This window comes from Habropoda laboriosa, unplaced genomic scaffold (assembly GCF_001263275.1).
Source record: "Habropoda laboriosa isolate 0110345459 unplaced genomic scaffold, ASM126327v1 scaffold99, whole genome shotgun sequence".
NCBI lineage: Eukaryota > Metazoa > Arthropoda > Insecta > Hymenoptera > Apidae > Habropoda > Habropoda laboriosa.
Window position 1 is genome coordinate 1,791,876 of NW_017100239.1, and position 21,906 is coordinate 1,813,781.

Consider the following 21,906-nt stretch of genomic DNA (forward strand, 5'->3'; position numbering starts at 1 on the left):
AAGGAAATTAGATTGGTTTTTTTTCGAGGTTGAGAGACGGCGCAGTGGTTTCTTTCACACAAAATTTCTTCCCGGGAATAGAAGAAACAGATCGACGGTGTGTGTTAAAATATTCACAGGGCCAGAGAGATATTTCATCCCTCTCAATTTCACCGGCGACGAGTTTTTGCGGCGCTTCGGGTCTCGGCCGTTTCGTTGAACGAAATTTATGACGGTCGTCTGGACAAGGGACAATGAAATCGTATTTAATATGCACGACTCTTTCACCACCGGTCAACTTCACCGGCACGATTTTCCACACAACTGAATTGCGACAAGTGAAATCCATTTTTTCCTCTTCTTCCTTTCTGCAATCGAACAATCGATTTCCCACAAATTTACCGCTTAATTTCTCTCCTCGAGGTATAATTAATATTCCATTCTCCCTTCTGCGTGTCAACGAGCAAAGTCTGCTCTCTCTCTCTCGAGCAGAATCGAGTAGAGAAAATAAAAAGAAATCTCTGGAAATTATTTACGAGTTGGAGTTTATGGAGCAGTCTGAATAAAAGCTGCTCTCGCAGGAAGAGAACGACGGAAGTTTCTTTGTCATAGGTCGGAGGAATATAAGAAACTGAGATCGTTTCACGAAGAGACGAGGGTCAGGTTCTTCTGTCGTAGGCCTCAGCCAGAGATCCTCGATTTCGTTTTATCTCGTAGACGAGTTCGATTCGATTCCTCGTTTCCCCCTTTCGAAATAATATCGGCGATACGAATCAGCTTGATAATTTCGAGCGAGACTGATTTGTACGAAGGGGTGGCGTATGTTTTAAGCGGAAGATAAATTGTACACGGTTTTAATTAAAGGGAACGAGTAAGGTAAATAGATGCGTGATCACCGATGGAATTGCTCGGCGATATTTATCCGGGAAAAATGCAAAGCTTAGAATAGCGAATTTTTAATTATTTGGACAACAGGAGAGGTCTGAAATGAATTCTACTTGTGTTGTGATTCATCGTCGGTTTGATGGAAGAGTGACATAGTTAAGGAAAGTCAGTATTTCAGGAAATCTATGAAATTTTTAAATTTTGTGCAAAAAGTTTGTTTCTTTTACAATTTAGCTAATTTTCTTTGGATTTTGAAGGTCTCTGATAAAATATTATTTTATTCACATTGATTACCGTTAAGAAAAGGGTTAAAACAGCTCTATTCTAATTTTATGACACTATTCTTGCCAAACGCTATAGCTTAAATTAAAATTTGTTTTTAGTCTTCCAGACAAATGGATTTCTCAAAATTGACGATTTCGTTCAACCGGCGACGTAATTCTCGAAATTTAATTCGCGAAAAGCTGTTAAAAAATATGTCAAATATTTCATCGCGTAATTGAGAAAGTGGGAAAGTATGTAGGTTAACAAAGATCGATCTAATTCGCCACGGCGCGGCGGGGAAAGATTCCCGTTCAGTTTTCGATTGGCGCAGTTCGATTGTGACGCAAGTCAACACGCGACGCCGTACGCCTTCCGGTAAAGGCCGTCACGGCCACGCGCGTCGATTAAGCTAGAACCCGACACGGTGGCCCGACCTTTGCGTGAAACAGGCCCTCTCCAACGAACAAAGCCTCCAACTTGCGAGTCTTAACCTTTCTGCGCTCCGTTTCCGTCGCGATCTATGCACCAGGCTCGCCGATTTCTGGTTGAACGTCGATTCTAATGTCCCCTTCAGCGGCAGACTTCGTGAAACCAGGTACAGTTACCGTGAAAAATATTTAAACGCTATGCAGATAAAAATATTTATTTGAAAATATGATATTTGAAATGTTGCGAATATTAATAATGCGAAGACGATAAAAAAAAGAATACTATTGTGGGATCAGAAATATGAATAGATGTTTATTTTAGAAAATATACACACGTTTCCCGACTTTTCCAAACACACTGTCCCTTCGTGGGCCTCTCGTTGGGCCTGGCTATCGTCGCTCGTCGCCCGCTTTCTCTCTCATGCTCGCCACATTTGCTTAAAACTACTCTTTCTCAAAGTTACGATACTACAATACAATATTCAAAAATTCAGCAAATATGAAAAAATACATGGTTGAAAAACGTTTCTACAAATTATAAATGAAAATTACAATTAAATCGAAGGGTGAAACGGGGTGAATCACCCCCACCCCACGGCTTGCAAAGGGCAGCGTAATTCCTCTGTAATTCCTTAGTCTAAGGACGTCCGGGGAAGCGGTGTTGGTGTCCACCCACGAACATTCCACCGATGGTGTAGACGATACCTCGGGCCGGCCGGCCTGTCCAAGCCATCTCGGGGGCTGTGGCGGGCACCCCGCCCTCTCCTGACCATCCGGGCTGGGCCAGCAGGGGCTTGTGCCAGTGTGGTGCTCGCACCTGCGGCCTCAGCGCCGGGGGCTGGCCGGGTTTGGTGTAGGATCCGAGGTGGCAGTGATTAGGCCGCATGCTGGCCAGGGACCTTTTCCAGGCTCCGACGTGTGAGTTGCGAACAGCTCCGGGTCCAATCTGGAGAATTGGTAGAGTGTTGGAAAGTCGCTCCGTGCCACCCGTAACGTGGGGTTCCTCCTCACAAGTGTCCCTAGACGGGTAGGTGTTCAACCTGTACCCTTAAAGGGTCTAGTTGGGCAGCCTCGCTGATTGGGCGTATCCTAATCCTCCGCCATTGGGGGCTGTCTGGACTTACGGCGAAAGCTTGGCACCGGACGTTAAACTACTCGACTTGATACTACTTCATAAAGATCCCAAAAGTGAAACAAGGACCTTCTTCGCAAGAAAATTCAGAAGAAAAGAAAGGAGCTTTAAAAAACACATTTCCAAGGTTAAAAAGGATAATAAAGGAAACGAAGACGTTCATTGACCAAAAAGACGAAAATTTTCGTCCGTACTATTCGTCCAGACAATAGAAGACATTTGAACATTAAGGTACTTGTATAACCAAGTGTCGCTTTGCCTCCAGGATAGATTTAATCTAGGGAGGGATATGAAATTTGGCTGGAACGTAGCCAAAGGGGACTCGAAGAATCTTCCTTCTATACGTCCATGTTTTGAACAGGTTCCTCCACGGAGAGACAAAGTTCAGAGGCCAAGTTAATCTAACGAATTTGTAGCGAGCAAAAAATATCCTCCAACGAGGAGACACTCTTGGAAAGAAAAAACAAAAAAGAAACACAAGACTAACAGAAAACCAGCAAATTACTTCTATCAATTCGGTCAATTCCAAAAATGTCCTCGATAAAAGCACCACAGGAAAAGAAGAAAAACAAGGGAAAAAACAAGGATTGCACCATTTAAATCAACGTACGTATTGTACACAGGCGCGATTTAGTTGGTTATCCTCTGTCGAGAGTAGCAGCCGCGTAATTTATTCGATTAATTCGGAAAGGAAAGTTCTCGCGCGCAGTTTCTGCCCTCAGAATTTAGCCGCGAGACAGCCTTTGAACATCGTATCCTCCATGGAAATACACGTCCGCCCCTCCTTTTTCTCTATTCTTTTTTCACGAATCTGCGTGCTTGCTTAATTTCGCCGCTTGGACCAATCGCCCGGGGATATTGATTTATCCGTTTCGCGGCGAACAGGAAATGGATTCTCGCGCGAGAGATTTTTTCGTCCCGGTAATCGGAAACGTGCATAGGTAATCATTTTCTTCTTCTTTCTTCTTCATCGTTGCTTCGACATGCCTCGATTCTTGAAATCGTTCGGCGCGAGTTACGCAGCGTTTCTTCCAGCGTAACTGGTCCACGGGTCTACGAGGCTGTAAAGATTTAATCGGCGCATTCTCCGACGAAACTACCGGATCGAATCCTCCTTCGTTTTACTCTACTGCCGCGTGTTTCCCTCCCGGTTTTAACGCCTCTCGTAAAAACGTTATCGTCGCGAGATTAGCTCGACGCGGTAAATAATTCCGTCTAGCGGGAACACACGTTGGTTGTTAGGGTGAACTCGAGCCCTGAATATTGCACTACGTGCCGTCTATAGTTTTCTTGAAGGACCACCCAAAGGTTGATAACGGCTTTGGGACCGTAGTAATGAGTGGCGCATCTGACTGTCTTGTCTCTATAATCTCTCTTCTGTTACTCTAAAAAACCCTGTCCGGTCCCAGCACTCTCGTTTCCCTTCCATTGCGCCCTTGGCGTGTGTCTTTTCTGGAAGGAGAACTGGGTTCTTCCCGAGAGAAAGTGGGAGAGATGGGGGTGACTAACCGTTAGGAAAGAAACCCCGGACTTGGTGACGTTGTCTTTCGCCAGGTCACCGCTTGGGTCTTCGGGGTTTATGACATGGCCTGTGTTACCGAGTCCTAAATTCTATGAACTAGCGAAACATGATTAAAAAGGTGAAAAAGGGAAAAACTAATTTTGTCACGTACCATCCTAATGCTGGTGCACGGATGGTACGCGCATTCAACAATGGTCTCAAAGATAACTGCCTGCCTGCTCCATGTCATAAACCTCGGCAAGCTAAACTCTAACGTTGGTCCTTCGCGACAAATCCATCGTCCCTGTGTAATGCCGATCGTAGGTTTCGTAGTCAAGGAGGTCTAGTGTGACGGCCGTTCTTTTAGGCCTTTCTTGCTAATTTATTACAGAAGTACGGCAACAGTTATTAGCACGAGCTTTATTCCTATGTATTTACTTGTCCTTGAAGAATCGTTGCAAATTCCTTCGCGACAAATCCATCGTCCCTGTATAATGCCGATCGTAGGTTTCGTAGTCAAGGGGGTCTAGTGTGACGGCCGTTCTTTTAGGCCTTTCTTGCTAATTTATTACAGAAGTATGGTAACAGTTATTAGCACGAGCTTTATTCCTATGTATTTACTTGTCCTTGAAGAATCGTTGCAAATTTTTTTTCTTGAAAAATAATTAGATATGGCTGCTGTGAAACACGTCAAACAGGAGCATGAAAGAAGGAAGTAGGTCCATGGTTGCCATGATTTGAGCTGCTCTGCTTATCAGAAATAAAAAAATCCAATTAATTCTTATTCAGTATGCATGTCGCTATAGTCGGTAGTAGAATAAAAGAAAAATATTGAAAATGAAAAAAATGGCGGCTCTTTGAATACGAAGTATCGATTTTTTCCACTTTTCTTCGTCTTTCAGAGGCTCTAAAAATCAGAAAAATATATATTTTGGCCACAAATGTTCCGAAGACATGTGCAAAATTTGAGTCGGACTGGTTCAAGTAGTTTTTGCCAGATCGTGGCAAACATTTCAGAAAACTTGGTTCCGAGAAAAACGCGTTTCTAGTTTTGAGTGCAATTTACATTCTCCCTATCGCCGGCCTTTGGTGTGTCACACTAAACGAGCTATAACTTCGTTATTTTATTCAATACAACTATAAAACTTCAGGAGTATATTCTTAAAGAGTTGTACTTTCGATATATGCAAAAATATAACAATTGAGTTTTGAAACCGTCACACTAGATGACCCCCTTAAGAAGAAATGTGAAGTATTTTCAGCTACTGTTCAAATTTTTCAAATTAACAGCGTTCTCCTACTTTTCTTCCTTAATTTTTCCACGACAGTGCAGCGTAGCTTTACTCGAATCTGTTAACAAGAAGACGATCTTGTCCACCTTCTCCGAAAAATGATTACAAATTTTTCAATTTCTTCGTTTCAGCGGACATCTTCGACGTGGTGGAGAAGGAGCTGAAGAAGATCGGCGGATTGAGGTGCAAGTGCCTCGGAGGCGGAAGGATCGAGCACGATCCCGACGAAAGGACGCTCAAAGTATACGGATACTCTCAGGCGAGTCGTTGGGATTAACTGGATCGAATCGATCCTGAACCAGGCCTCTTCCGCGATTCATTCGCGCTCCTCGAGGCGCCGCGGTGCTTCTGACACCTGCCAGGATCCTCCGCGTCTCTCCGGGGCTTCCCCGTGAATTTTCCAAGCGTACAACTCTGCCGTAATCCTCCAATTTCACCCCCCCAGTTCCCCTATCGTAATCGCACACTACGAATCTGGTAAAACGAAACATCACCGACGAAATTCAACTAGTGATTGAAGTGACGATGACGATATGGTGTATACACAGGGTGATTGAAGAAAGAGGTTTGAGATTGTAGGGTGTTTTCAGTGGAGGATCGAAATTAGATGAAAATTAGAGAGGATAAAATCGGATTTCAGGGTGAAATTGTGTTTGCGGAGCAAACTTGGCCCGCGGTTAATCGTCCGCGAGACTCGGAGGGCTCTTTAAACAAGCCTGTATTGTAAACTAATTATTCGGTTTTGCCAGAGTTTGGCAAGGTTGCTGAAAATTCGCGGGGAAGCTTCGTTATCGCGGCGGTAATCGGTTGAAGAGGGTCCCTTGGAGAGAGAGAGAGAGAGAGCACCGCCTCGCCTCGATAGATCCGTGGTTGAGGCTGGAGAATTTAAAAAAAATATATTTGAAGAGTATGGAAAGCAATTTTAATATAGCTTCCGGGGTATCGTGATTTTTTTTTTCGTTGGTTTGAATCAGGAAACGCAACTGGAATAATTTAAAAGGCACAGAGTTTCGTGGATTAAAATGGAGGAGGGATACGGTGGTTTTCTGATAAGAGAGCAATTTTATGGAGGTACTTGGTGATTTATTTGCAGGGCTTTGGGAAAGCAGATCACCAAGTGTCGGTTGCTTTATTGAAAAAGAAGTATCCTGATTATACTATTACTTGCTCCGACGAGGGATACTGAAGAGGAGGGTATTGAAGAAGAAGAGGAATCTCTCGTGCTGTAACGCAACAATAATTGTATTTAAATATATTAAGTAAGTAATTTAATAAAGGCTTTTTACGAGTGACACTATCACTGTTGCATATTGATTTTGTAAATTGCCAGTTCTGGTAGAACGCGATGATAATGGGATTTAAAACAGAGCTGTGGATGTGTTTTGTACCATCGGTAACTTTTGTCGAGACGTTCCGTAGTTATCTACATTGCCGACGCTATTATCGCGTTATTTTCGAAGTTTCTCCTTCGAATACTGGGATTTTTGTGACGTTTCTGAGTTTTTCGCGTTCCAGGTATTATTGAGACTTTTGTTTACACTATGTTTTGTAAAAGGAAATGAATCTGGTGTGTAAAAGAGAAATAATACAGTGTAAAATGCTGTAGAACAGTATTGATATATTGTAACATTTCGTACAACACATTTTATACAGTTATCTTACAATAAATAATTATATTCCTTCATTCCTCCTGATGTTGAAGTCCTTTCTTTCATTCCTATGGTGTCCTGGAAGATCTATCTGTAATTTACACAAAAATTCAAATCGTTATTTAACAAGGAACAGTAATTATTCTTTAATTGAAGTACTTGAAAATAAGCCAGAAACTGCATTTTACTATCTTCATTATTAGTAATGTTGATGTAGTTAAAAATTGATTATAAGTATCGATAACATATAATGGAGATGACGAAGATAGCAATAACAACGAGAGACAAGAAAATGAAGTGCGGTAGAGAAGGATAGCATTAGAGTAATGTGTTAGACAAGGAAAGATACAGTGTCAGACAAGGACGGAAAATTTGAAAAAGTGAAACTATCGCCATCTCGCGTTAGGTGACGCGAACTGCGATTTTTTAATAGGTTAACAGAATATACACAGAGGTATTAGACAAGGATAGCACTAGTGTGCGACAAGGACAGAGAGAGAACGCTTCCTATTGGCCAGCGGGCCGCCGAGCTCCACGTATCAGGCCCAAGATTAAGTCGATCGATGAAAAATCATTAATAACTCATTAATTAGGATGATTTTGTGAACTTTTAGAATTGAAGAATGAAATATGGACTTTCAGTAACTTTCACATATAGTTTTTAATGCACTAGACTCTTCCAATAATTAGTTATTAACAATTATTGTGCAGAGTGTCAGCAGGGATACCGCACACCATTCCGGTTTTTCATTAATTTCGTAGCTTTGCGCAAATAACGTATGCATTTTGGTACATACATTCGAAAGGTGATTCCTTTAGCTAGTCTTTCGTTATATTCTCATTAACATATCTGTCGTAATTTGCGAGATATTAAACATTATTTGGGTAAGTATTACGCTCGTCGTATTCAGGCGTAATACATTTCCGTCATTTTCATTAATAACTCAATAATTAGGACGATTTCGTGAACTTTTAGAATTGAAGAATGAAGCGTGGACATTTAGAAACTTTCTCATATAGTTTTTAGTACTCTAAACCCTTTCAGTAATTAGTTATTAACAATTATTGTCTCGAGTGTCCGCAGCGATACCACACACTCTTCTGGTTTCTTATTAATTTTGTAGTTTTGCACAAATATTTTATACACTTTCATACATGCGTTCAAAAGGCTATTCCATTAGCAACTTTCTCGTTATATTTTCATTAACATATTCGCTTTAGTTTAAGAGTTATTAAACATTCTATGGGAGAGTATTGCACCCGTCATATACCATCGTAACATATTTTCGTTATTTCAATAGAAATGCGTCACTGATTATGCACTTTAGAGCATGCAGAATGTACAATGGACTTTCGTTTATATTCTGAAATAAGTTTGGTAGCCATAAGTGGTGTGGTTTGTTAGATATTAATAATTGTTTATAACAGTCCGGTATACTCGAGTACGATGAGTAGGTGACGCTCCCAAAGAATATTTAATTACTCTTAAACTAAACCGAATATGTTAATAAAAATTACATGAAAATATAGCCAAAGGAGTTGCCTTTCAGATGCGTATAGCTAGTTGCATGAGAATTTAGTGGAAGACTATGAAATTATTGAAAAATCGTGAAGGTGTTACACTCGATTATATATGTCGCATTCAGTAGTAACATATTTTCGTTATTTCAATAGAAATGAGTGACTAATTATACACCTTAAGGCATGCAGAATGTAGAATGGACTTTTATCTATATTCTGCAATTAGTTTGGTAGGCATAAGTGGTGTGGTTTATCAGATATTAACAATTGTTCATAACAGTCGGATATACTTGAGTACGATGAATTGGGGACGCTCCCATATAATCTTTAATAACTCCTAAACTAAACTGAATATGTTAATAAAAATTATATGAGAATATAACCAAAGGAGTTACCTTTCAGATGCATACAGATAGTTATACGAGAATTTAGCAGAAAGCTGCGAAATTATTGAAAAATCATAAATGTGCTTAACGGTATGCGGTATTGTTCCCGACATCACGTACTAAAATTGTTAATAACTAATTATTGGAGTGGTTCAGAGCATTGAAAACTATATGTGAAAGTTGCTAAAGGTCCATGCTTCATTCTTCAATTCTAAAAGTTCATGAAATCATCCTAATTATTGAGTTATTAATGAAAATGAAGGAAATGTATTACGCCTGAATACGACGAGCGTAATAATTACCCATATAATGTTTAATAACTCGCAAAGTAAACCGAATATGTTAATAAAAATTACATGAGAAAGTAGCCAAAAGAGTTGCCTTTCAGATGCGTGTAGTTTTATGCACGAGAATTTAGCAGAAAGGTATGAAATTAATGAAAAACCATAAAGGTGCTTGACGGTATGCGGTATCGTTCTCGACATCACGTACTAAAATTGTTAATAACTAATTATTGGAAGGGTCTAGTGCATTAAAAACTCCATGAGAAAGTTGCTAAAGGTTCGTACTTCATTCTTCAATTCTAAAAGTTCACAAAATCATCCTAATTAATGAGTTATTAATGATTTTTCATCGATCGACTTAATCTTGGGCCTGATACGTGGAGCTCGGCGGCCCGCTGGCCAATAGGAAGCGTTCTCTCTCTGTCCTTGTCGCACACTAGTGCTATCCTTGTCTAATACCTCTGTGTATATTCTGTTAACCTATTAAAAAATCGCAGTTCGCGTCACCTAACGCGAGATGGCGATAGTTACGCCTTTTCAAATTTTCCGTCCTTGTCTAACACTGTATCTTTCCTTGTCTAACACATTACTCTGATACCATCCTTCTCTACCCCTATTTTTTTCCTTGTCTATCTCATTACTCTAGTGCTATCCTTGCTTACCGCTATTCGTTTCACTGTCTGCCTTCTCTATTCCTAACCTCGTTATCCCTATTATATTTAATTGATACTTATAATCAATTTTTAAAGGTTTTAACAATATTGTAGGAACTGCGCTATTGCTTAGTGTGCTATTCCTAATTGTTATTGAATTGTGTTATTACTATTTGCTTCATTGGTTTATTTGATTATTTATATTAATGTATCTATAATTTGATTGAGATAGTGCGAGTTAATATGCAATGTGTGATTACGTTGGGAATGAGAATAAACAAACACAATGTCGAAGAGAAGCGATGAAACGAGATACGTGAGATATTTTAAAAGTGTGTTTAAGGTTATTGTAAAACATTCCATTTAAACGTTTCCTGGCTTTACTCTCATACAATATTAACGATGTGGACTGTAATGTTACTGATTTATTTTCAAGTACTTTAATTATAGAATAATTAGCGTTTCATCTTAAATAGCAATTTAGCTGGTAGTTTATAATTACTGGAACTATTAAATGCATCTGTTGCATGATTTAACTTAAAAAAGAAATAGCTTAGTTTAAACATTTCGCATTGAATTAACAATTGCATGCAGCAGGTACTTTAAAATGAATATTTATAACAAATTTCGTATTCCTTTAACATTACTTGTAGTGAGTAGATAGTAAAATGAAGTTTTGCCTTCATTTTCAAATACTTTAGTTACAGTATAATTAGTGTTTCTTGTTAAATAACAATTCAGATGGTTGTTTATAACTATTGGAAGGCTTAAATAAAAGTATTGTACACTTTAACGTAATGAAACAGCTTAATATATTGATTTTTCATTGAATTAACCGTTGCATTCGGTAGATTAGTCAGAAATTGTTTACAAATGTTATTAAAAGTTAGAAAAATTAATGGTTTGTTTGTATGAATTACAGATGGACCCTCCAGGACACCGCAAAGATCAAGGAAAGGATTTGAACGTCAGAAACAATGAAGAAATGTAATTATTTATCAAGAAATGAATTATTTATTGTAAGACAAGTGTACAAAATGTATTTTACAAAAGATTACAATATACCAGTGTTGTTTTGCAGCATTTTACAGTCCATTAACTTCTCCCATACGCACCACATCCATTTCCATTGTAGAAACCTCATTGTTTAAACCATATATCACCGCAAAATTAAATAAACAGTAGTATATGTATTTTACAAAAGGTTACAACATTCCAGTATTGTTTTACAGCGTTTTACAGTCGATAAACTTCTCCCTTACACATCGAATCTATTTCCTATCGCAGAAAATCCATTGTTTAAACAATATTTCATTGCAAAATTGAATAAACTAATTCCAGAAACCACCAGGAATGCGTTTACAACGAAAAAATCGAAAAAATCCCGAAATTCTAGCGTAAACTACGAAAATTAAGGAAATATTTCGAAAATCGCGCGAATATACTCGCTCGGTGCTCGAGTCCCCGAGAATTCCTGGAAATGACGTCATTTCTCGGAAATGACGAAAATTCCAAGAATCGACGCGATTCCAAGAATTGACCAGTGGCCCTCCGAAAATTTCGGTCCTCGAGAATTCCTGGAATTTGGTCAGTTCCGAGAATCGAGTCACTTCCAGGAAGCGACCTCCTGTCATATCATGTTCGCCTATTAGAAAGTCGATTTTCAGCCAAAGGGTCTCCGAAAATTTCAGTTCTCGAGAATTCCTGGAATTTGGTCAGTTCCGAGAATCGAGTCACTTCCAGGAAGCGACCTCCTGTCATATCATGTTCGCCTATTAGAAAGTCGATTTTCAGCCAAAGGGTCTCCGAAAATTTCAGTTCTCGAGAATTCCTGGAATTTTCGTCATTTCTCGGAAATGACGAAATTTCCGAGAATCGACGCGATTCCAAGAATTGACGAATGGGCCTTCGAAAATTTCGGTTCTCGAGAATTCCTGGAATTTTCGTCATTTCTCGGAAATGAGGAAATTTCCGAGAATCGAGTCGCTTCCAGGAAGCGACCTCCTTACACATCATGTTCGCCTATTAGAAAGTCGATTTTCGGCCAAAATTTTTCGAGAATCGAAAATCCTGACTTTGTATTAGGCGAATATGATGTGACAGGAGGTCGATTCTCGGAATCGCCTGGATTCTTGGAAATTTCGTCATTTCCGAGAAATGACGAAAATTCCAGGAATTCTCGAGAACTGAAATTTTCGGAGACCCTTTGGCTGAAAATCGACTTTCTAATAGGCGAACATGATACGATAGGAGGTCGATTCCTGGAAGTGACTCGATTCTCGGAAATGACCAAATTCCAGGAATTCTCGAGGACCGAAATTTTCGAAGGGCCATTGGTCAATTCTTGGAATCGCGTCGATTCTTGGAATTTTGGTCATTTCCGAGAAATGACGTCATTTCCAGGAATTCTCGGGGACTCTAGCACCGAGCGAGTATATTCGCGCGATTTTCGAAATATTTCCTTAATTTTCGTAGTTTACGCTAGAATTTCGGGATTTTTTCGATTTTTTCGTTGTAAACGCATTCCTGGTGGTTTCTGACATTAATTTATCGACTTTTGCAACGGAAAATTGTTTAAACAATGGGTTTTTTTGCAAAATCAAATGGATTTGGAATGTAAGGGAGCAATAAAGAGACTGTAAAATGCTGTAAAACAGTACTGGTATATTGTAACCTTTTGGAAAATACATTTTTCACATATATATTACAATAAACAATTGATTTATCGATAAATAATTGCATTTCTTCAGTTTTCCTGATGTTGAAGTCCTCTCCTTGATTTCTGTGGTGTCCTGGAGGGTCCATCTGTAATTCATACAAACAAACTATTAATTTTTCTAACTTTTAATAACATTTGTAAACAATTTCTGACTAATCTACCGAATGCAACGGTTAATTCAATGAAAAATCAATATATTAAGCTGTTTCATTACGTTAAAGTGTACAATACTTTTATTTAAGCCTTCCAATAGTTATAAACAAGAAACATTAACTATTCTACAACTAAAGTACTTGAAACTAAGCCAGAGACTGTATTTTACTATCTACACTATTAGTAATGTCAAATCAATTAAAAATTGATCGTAACTGTCAATTTTAAACTACCTAGTACACGCAATTATGCTCTAATTTGCAATAACCATTGTTAAAAACGAATAATTCAAAGAATATCTACTGGAAAAATCAACTACCCTGATAATACTACATTTCCGACGATGCTCTCTACGCAACAATATCTAAGTATTCCAACGATAAAATCAATCTAATGTTTTTAATTTCATCCTGCTTACTATCTTTCCTAAATAACTCGAACAATTCGAAACGAGACGTAAGTGGTATCTATTGCCAAGAAGGACGAATGAAAACCCTACAGTAGAGAACGTGACTCGATCAATAAAACAACCTGTGCAACAATTCCGTTCGACGATAAAGTAGATTACTGTTTCAACATGTTGCATTATCGACCCGTACATTTTTTTTACAAGCTTGGAGCATTTTTGGTAGATGTGTGCACCTGTTAATACCCGCAAAACCGCGAAAACTTGAAATATAAAGTTTTCAATTAAAGAACATACTAAATAAACGTTGCAAAGTGTGTAAAAATTAAAAAGTATATCTCAGACACAGTTCTCCACGTAATGCGATCAGTTATTACAATAAATCTAATTTATCACAGGAAGACGATTCTCTTTTTTCTTATACAACGCATTCTTCGGCAATATGCCATGAAACAATTGCCACTGTTTCGCCTGGTAACGGAGTCCCGTGTTAGTCGCCATAATTTGGACATGTCAGACGCCAGATGAAGGCGTTAAAAAAATTTCCTGTAATACACCAACAGTAGTAACAATGTTTTCCCGGGCCGCCAAGTCTCTCGTGAAAAGCATCAGTCAGCGGAAGTACCACGCTGGTGAAGAGAACATCAAGGTGATCGAAACGTTGAAAAATCGAACGAATCAAAAATAATTACAACACATCCTTCCATATAAAACGATACAAATCTTCAACCCTTTGCTCTCCAAATTAACTCTCACTCATTCAATCACTCTCCAGCAGTACAATATACTTTCCCCTTATTTCAATACTTCAGCCTAATATCAGTTACGAAATACTAACTTTCAGTACAACATTAACGCACAGAAAAATTTTTTATCGTCTTTTCTAATTTATCATTGATCGTTACACGATATCTGAGGGGAAAAATTCTTACTACTCTGAAGCTCTTCTTGTTCAACCGCGAAGAGTTAAAAATCGATCAAGTGAACAATATCATGCTACATTTTCTCAATTTGCGCGAACAGCTGGCGATGATTGGAGGCGTAGGGGAAATAGGACGATCCCTTTCGCAGATGCTGAAACAAAGCTCGAAGCTCGACGTACTCGCGTTGTATGACGTGGCCGCGTCGAACAAACGATTTTCAACACAATTTAAACCAAAAGGCTTTGCGGACGGTGAAACCATCAATACCGCGGTAAGCTACCTACAATTCCTACGTTCTCCGTGATCTTCAAGATCCTCGCGAATTTTCCATCTAAATTAAACCAAAAAATAGAATTCACGAATGTTGACGATGTTGGGAAAAACGCAATCGAACAACAAAGGTGATCATCGGACCGAGGAACTCGTCGAGAGTCTGCGTCGGCTGCCAATCGCTGAAGAATGCTCGAAACCTAACGCGCCGCAGGTAAGAATCTTCAATTGTAACGTGCAGTAACAGAAAAATCTAATTTCCAAATATTCTCGTACCAAGTATCGCGCGAACTGAGGTAAAAAAGACAGAAAGAAAGTGTGCTAATGGCGCGTCTCGTCGACTTGTTACCGCGGATTATAGGATGAGGAGGAGGATAGGGGGTGAGAACCGGAAGCTGACGAGGCGGCGCTAAGTTGTATTCAATTTCTTCGCGATTGAATTTCACGAATTGCTTTGAAAAATGGCCCATCTTGCCAAGATCGAACGCGAATAAAACGATCACTTGAGAACACTCTTTGCACGCACTAACAGCGTGAGAAAAGAGAGCAAAGAGGAATTGCTTCTTTCCTTTCCCCGAGAAAATGCACGACGAGAGACGATGGACAGGCTTCTATAATATTAAAATTGCAAAAAAAAAAAGAGAAAAAGAAAGAACGACGAAATTGTCTCCTTTAACCCTTTCGCTACTGCAAAATTCATCTTGTATCATTCGGCGAAAGGGTTAAGCACGATCTTCTATCCCCTCCTCTCTGTCGAGGGATTAACAGATACAGAAAAGGGTTATCGACCTTGAAATCGTCTCTCCGTCTGTTCTCAGGGGGACAACGGTATTGCTAGCGAGTCAGAAGGTCCTCGAGTTCTCGCTGAAATGGGCCCAGCAACCTTCCGGCATGGTGGTCGTATCGTTTCCGAAATTTACAAGCAGTTCCCCGATTTCGCGACCTATCTCGGCAAGAATCGCCGGAATAACACGAGTAACACCACGTCCACGCGACGACGATACTCTAACATCGCGTTGTTCTCCAACGAGTGCCTGACGAGCATTGGAAACGATCTGCAATTCGGGAAAACGCTCCCAGATTTCGTTGTCTACCCGAATAAATTATCTGGCAAAAATGTACCAGCGGAGAAAGCTGACAGAAAGTGTCACTCGAAGAAGAAAGAGGCGAGGAAACAGAACGCAGTGTCACCGGAGCAAATCATCGAGAAGAAATCCTCGAAACTGTGCGAAAATCGATCTACCACTACGCAGAAGTGCGACAAGAAGAAGACGAGAGTGAAACGACTGAACGAGCCTAAGATCGTGAACGAAGTGACAGCGAAGTGTGACAGAAGATCGAGTAATTTTGGGAAATCGAAGAATTGGACAATTCCAGCTGCTTTGTCGGACAAGAAGCCGAAAATGCTGTACGGTTTGGTCCACCAGAGGAGAAGATCCTTGACCAACTTCTTCACGAGATTCTTCGACATCCCGAACAAAGAAGCTAGCGACGATCGCCACGGTAGCAGGTACGCAGGCTGTAAAATGGACAAGTTCAACTGCGTTCAGAATCAGAAATTGTTCAAAGAGCTGAACGACGGCGGTAAATCTTGTACAACGACTAATAACAGAGAGGACAGATTGAACGCTTCGACTTCTACCGGCGACTTGTCACCTGAATCTCTACAAGTTCCCGAAGACGATTCCAAGTCTCTGAACCAAACGGCGGAGGTAATCTCGTTAGAAAGATTTGACGGGACTTCGGAGAGCATCGAGGAAAGGGTATTAACGTCGAGCAACGAGGAATCGGAGAACGACGCAATTAGCGAGATAAACGAGCCGCAAACACCGCTGCAAAAAATGTCCTCGAAGATCGCTTTATTCTTGGAGAACCTGAGGATCAAGAGACGAAAGTCTGCTTCTCTGTCGAGCCTAGCTTCCTACAATCTCGACGCTTTGTTCAGTGATCAGGAAGCGGTGCCTGTCTCAAACTACGTCACCACGAACAATTCGCAAGAAGATCTGCAGGAAGAAGAGGAAGAAAGACAAACAGGACGATATCTGCAAGAAACGAAAATCTCCTTGCCAGCCTAAGGAAAGCGAGTGCAGGAGAAGCGAGGCTAGTAAAATTTGTCAGAGGAAGAAGGAATGTGGAAGAAGGAGAGACGAGTGTGGAAAGGAGAGACGTAGGTCTTCCTGTGGAGAAAGCGAAGCACCTAGAAGCACCTGTGGCCAGAGGAAGCAGGAGATTTCTTGCAAGAAGAGGGACGAAGGTGAGAAGAACAAGTGCAGATCTTCCTGCAAAGACAGCGAAACGAAGAGCTGTGGTCGAAAGAGGAAGGACGACTGCGAGAAGAACAAGTGCAGATCTTCCTGCAAAGACAGCGAAACTAAGAGTTGCGGTCGAAAGAAGAAGGAACCTTCGTGTGGAAAAGGCGAGAGTGATAGAAGTACTTGTCGATCCAGCTGTGGAACCACCGAGGAGGATCCTTGCAAGCCTTACAGACAGGATAAACACCAAGGAGCGCCGTGTAAGAAACACGAAGAGGACGAAACGTACGGTAAAAAGGACGACCCGTGTGGAAAATTCCGGAGGGACGATCTTCACGGAAAGCCGTGCAAGGACGAGGATCCGTGCAAGAAGTTCCGCACGCCGGATATCCACGGGAAACCGTGCAAAACGTACAGAGACGAGATAGGAAGAGGTGATCCTTGCGGGAAATTTTGGAAGGACGACGTTCACGGGTCTAGATGCGACAAAGATAAGAAGAAAGAGCCTGAATGCTGCGGTTACAGCAAGGAGGAGAAAGTCACCGATCTGAAGAAGAAGAAACAACTCGCGAAGAAGAAGAAGATCGAGGCGGCGGAGACGTTGGAGAAGAACGATAAGGAAAAGTGTCCGCCTGTGGTTCGAGCGCCGGGCTGTCCTAAAGGCGGTGACAGTGGAAAATCAGACGGTGACGGTGGAAAATCAGGCGGTGACAGTGGAAAATCAGGCGGAAGCGGAGATTCCTCTTGTCGAAAATACTCGACACTCGCGTGGAACGTTCACGCTGTTTCGTCTGATTTCGTTTATCGAACGAGAACGAGGAAACTTTTCGAAACGAGCCTCTTCGACGATTTCTAGTCCTATTTACGATAAAATGCTGTTTCTTTTCCCTCTTTCGATATAAGTAGCTTTCACGTGCATCTGTCCTGATTCTTGGATAGACTGGGATCAAATATTTTCTGTGACGTGTGTGCAAATTGTCGTGTCAATAAACGTTATTTCATACGTAAATCTCTTTTCCCTTGATCGTGCTGTTTTCTAATCTTCCATTAATCTAGAGGAAAAAATACGAAAAAGATCCATCTGTGTGGTTTAATTTGAATTTCAGCTGCAGACCACACCAGGCATTCAGATCAGACGTCATCAGAATACGACCAGCATCGATGTAAGTTTTTCAGAAAAAAAAAAAAAGAAACATATACGAATCTCTTAGGTTACAGTTTATCGCGAGCGCTCGATGACGACGTTTCGAAAGAACGCGTCAGACTAAAAAATGTCACGAGACTCGTCGCTATGGCTCCACCTCCCTTCTGCCTCTTCCTCATCTCAAAAAATTCGACTAAACAAACAAATTCGTAACCGTGACTGAAATATTATAAACGCGAACAATTGTCCTGGAAAAATGTCGGATCATCCCCTCTCTCCCCGCAGAGGACGAGCAAGGGATCGATCGCCTCGGACCGAAGGAACAGGGGCCCTTTGTCGATCACCTCGACAATCCTGTCGACGATCGATCACGGGATAACCTGGATCTCCGGCCTGATCCCGAAAAATCGAGCGATCATCGGCGGCAGCGATCACGTGAATTCGCGTCGAGCAGAGTTAATCATGTTCGACTCGAGCGACAGACAGGGGAACGACGACTACTTTCCACAAGGCGACGACTACGAGGACGAGATAGGTTTAGACTACGGCCAGTTGCAACGTGATTTCCCCAGCAGAAGACCGTCAAGGGACGAAGATATGGATCTACAAGGGAAGACGAAACGAGGCAACGCGGCGCCGTTTAAAAATAAATTCAAAAGCGTGTCTCTGGAGGACATGTTGACGAGAAGCGTCGGAAGAATGACAGAGCGGACAAGTTTCTTCGTTTAAGTGTTTTCGGGGGAAAAAAGACAAACGTGTACGAAAAAATATATATATGTAAAAAAAGACTGCTAGAAGATGAACAATTTGTACTTCCGTTGTCCTATCGTCGCGCGGATTTCGCCTTGCGATCGTAATCACAGAATCTTCCCGTTTGAGAGAGAGAGAGAGTTACATCCGCTACATTCCATCCGTTCTTTCTCGAATCTCGGTGGAGGCGGGAGGTGGTGGGCCAGAGAGGAGAACAGAGGAGACCGACGATTCTACCGTGCACGATCTGATGTATCCAGGGTGTGACGAGAAAAAGGGGTGTTCGATTTGGCGAGCCAGATTGCGGCGAGGATCCGCCTGACTGGCCTGAGAAAAGTCCCTGCCATCCGCCTAAGGGCCCCTGTACGCCCATGGGTCCGCCGGGCTATCCTGCGAAACCTAAACCGGAAAAGAAGCCGTTTTGTGTAAAGTGTCCGCCGAAGAAACCGTGCAAAACGAAAAAATGTTAGGTGTGTCTATCTCTAGCAACTAGGGTGATTCGACAGCGACGAGAGACAGAGGGTATGTGGAGATAGCGGCGGATGCAGTTGGATAATGAGAATCAGTATCGATCAAACAATCTCTGTTCTGTGCGTCGTAGGCCGTACACGATCGAAACGCGACGTCTCTCGGATCGATTCTCAAGTTTTCCAACGTGACACTTTGTCGTTTACGAGCTAGAAGTCAGTACAGTCTGGGATCCATCTTGGGGAACAGTTCGATCGACGCTTTCAGTCGCGGAGGATCTTCTTTCAACGTGCCTAACATAGGACTCACCCCAAAAAGACTGCTACGTTTGTCGAACGAGTTGACCAACTATTTAAGCAAAGAACAAACTAGATTCTTCCACGGAGATCCAGTTTTAATGGGGAAAAGGCGTGGCAAGAAATCTGGTCGACCAAAATTCGCCCCAGATTGTGGCAAAGATCAGAGTCAACAGAGAGGACCCTGCAGACAACCCTACCAACGCACGAAACCTTGTCCACCCCCGGAGAAGTGTATTCCACCCGCTCCACCCTGCTGTCGACGACGCCCCAAGAACCCCAAGTGCCCGGACCTTCCACGAGCTCCTTGTCCACCGCCTTGTCCCATGCCCTGCCCCAAACCCCCAGAGAAACCACCGCCGCCGAAAATATGCTACAGAAAGTGTCCACCGCTTCCGAAGCTACCCAGACTACCCAAATGCCCTAAACCCTGTTCACCACCGCCACCTCCACCTACACCGAAGATACCCAGGCCACCAAAGTGTCCCAAGCCCTGTCCACCACCGCCTCCACCGCCTCTACCCAAGTGTCCACGAGCTCCCAAGTGTCCAGAGTGTCCACCACAGAAGGAATGCCCACCTCCGCCACCCTGTGAACCTTGTCCTTGTCCACCACCTTGTCCTCCACCCTGCTGTCCACCTCCACCACCCTGCCCACCTTGTCCACAGCCCATTCAATGCCCAAGACCTCTACCATGCCCTCCTCCACCACCTTGCGTTTGCCCACCCTGTCCACCTTGCCCAGAGTGTCCCCGACCTCCGCCTTGTCCACCACCACCTCCCTGTTGCCCTTGCCCTTGCCCCAAACCACCTCCACCTTGTCCTTGCCCCAAACCCTGCCCACCCCGTGAAGTGAAACAAGAAGCCTGCTGTCCAAAGGACGTTCCGTCGTGTCCAAAGAATCGTAGCGGGAGAAACACGAAGAGGAGAAAGATGTCCACGTATCACGCACCGTCTAAATTCAACCCCAGGAAGATTCGTTCAAGGGGACTTCACGTGTGCGCTGTACTGCTGGGGAAGTCGGGCAAGTCCGACCAGGGATGCAAGTCTATAACAGACATCTGCCAGGACAAGAAGAAGGCTGCATGTGTGAAGTCTTGTGACAAAAAGAGCGACTGTGGTAAGAAGGTCTCGTGCAAGGATAACTCGAAGAAGAAGAAAAAGAAGAAGAAGAAGAAGAAGAAGAAGAAGAAGGAAGATTGTGAGGAAACGTGCATCCCTAAGGCCAAGTGCGATCTGCCTTCGGTAGCCAAGCCGCCCAAGATGGAGTACGCTCCGGTCAAGTGTCCTTCGCCGAAATTCGTCTCTCCTAAACCCTGTCCAGATGTGTCAGAGCAAACGATGGCATCATGCGTGGAGATTCGTCCGTCTAAATCGAAGAAGGAGATCTGTCTTCCTCCGCCTTTACCTACACCACCTACGGAGCCTGTGATTCTTTGTCCTTGTCCACCTCCGCCCAAGATGCACCCTGGACCTTGTCCCTGTTACGATTTGAGGGAAGAGAAGGCAACTAAATCGACGATGCCGCCGTGTCCGCAGAAGGAGAAGTACGTTTGCCCTAGGGAGCCGCATTATTGTCCGCAGGAGACAGGTGTATGCAAGCTACCTGTCCCTTGCGATAAGAACAGGAGCAAGAAGAAGAAGAAGAAATGAAGGTAAATTTTGGAGTTTTTCTACGTTTAACCATTTTAGAATTTTATCGTTCGTTGCAACATTCTTTATAAAAATTTGCAGAGGAAGTAAACTGAGAAGAATAGGGAGAAATTTCTGTAGACTAGCAGAGAAGATCAAAGTGTCTCGCGAGGTCTGCCAGACAATGATATTCGGTCTTCCAGATCGATGGACGTCGATGATATTTTCGGTCGTCTCGTTCACCAGCTCTCTCTGTCTAAGGATCGCTCGACCCTACTAAAAATCACCACGTCACTCGTTCCTCTAGTCTCCGAGCAATCCGGCGGTTCGAGGAAAGGGACGAGCGTAGAGTGAACGAGCCGGCTATCTCGTGTGTGTTCTTTGTCGCGTGTCTGACGTCGCGCTCCCGTCTTAAATTCGTTCTTCGTCGAGTCCTGTCACGTATATACGCTCTCGACAATCTTGAAGAAGGTGGAAAGCCGTCGAGGAACGTGGACGTCTACGCGAAAAAAAAAGAAAAATCCCCTCGTTCCTACACTCGATTTTTTCCCTACGTTACGCTATTAAAATGTATCACGTTCTTAGATTACAACGAAGCTGCCCTGTCGGCCACGCGACATTCGATGTACACTCGATTAGGTTTGTAAGAAAAGTCCAAGTTTAAATTCGGCTAGACCTCGCGATATCGCGCAAAGGACGCTGGGCTCGGGAAAACGCAGCAACAATCTTGTCCTCTGTATTTAAACGAAATTCCAAGTGGCACAATCGCAAGGTGAACCGACGACGAAACATGTTCTTATTACGATTAAACACGTCTCTAGTAAAAGTGTCTTCGTTATTTTTCAACTATTCTATACACTGCATAAGAACTTTTAATTTTTAATTTACCACTGAAAAAATAATCGTGGCAAATTTGGGCG

General features: G+C 42.3%; 1 protein-coding gene across 1 annotated transcript in view; it reads left to right on the forward strand.

Moving 5' to 3' along the window:
- The window catches only part of LOC108571787 (sex-regulated protein janus-A-like), a 64,745-nt gene extending 53,827 nt beyond the window's left edge, over nucleotides 1-10,918 (forward strand). Inside the window, exons 3-5 of the mRNA XM_017933925.1 lie at nucleotides 5,613-5,740; nucleotides 6,575-6,740; nucleotides 10,897-10,918. Coding sequence (XP_017789414.1) covers nucleotides 5,613-5,740; nucleotides 6,575-6,667 — 221 coding nt within the window. The 3' untranslated portion in view covers nucleotides 6,668-6,740; nucleotides 10,897-10,918. The remainder of the gene's footprint in view (nucleotides 1-5,612; nucleotides 5,741-6,574; nucleotides 6,741-10,896) is intronic.
- The last annotated feature ends 10,988 nt before the right edge of the window (nucleotides 10,919-21,906 follow it).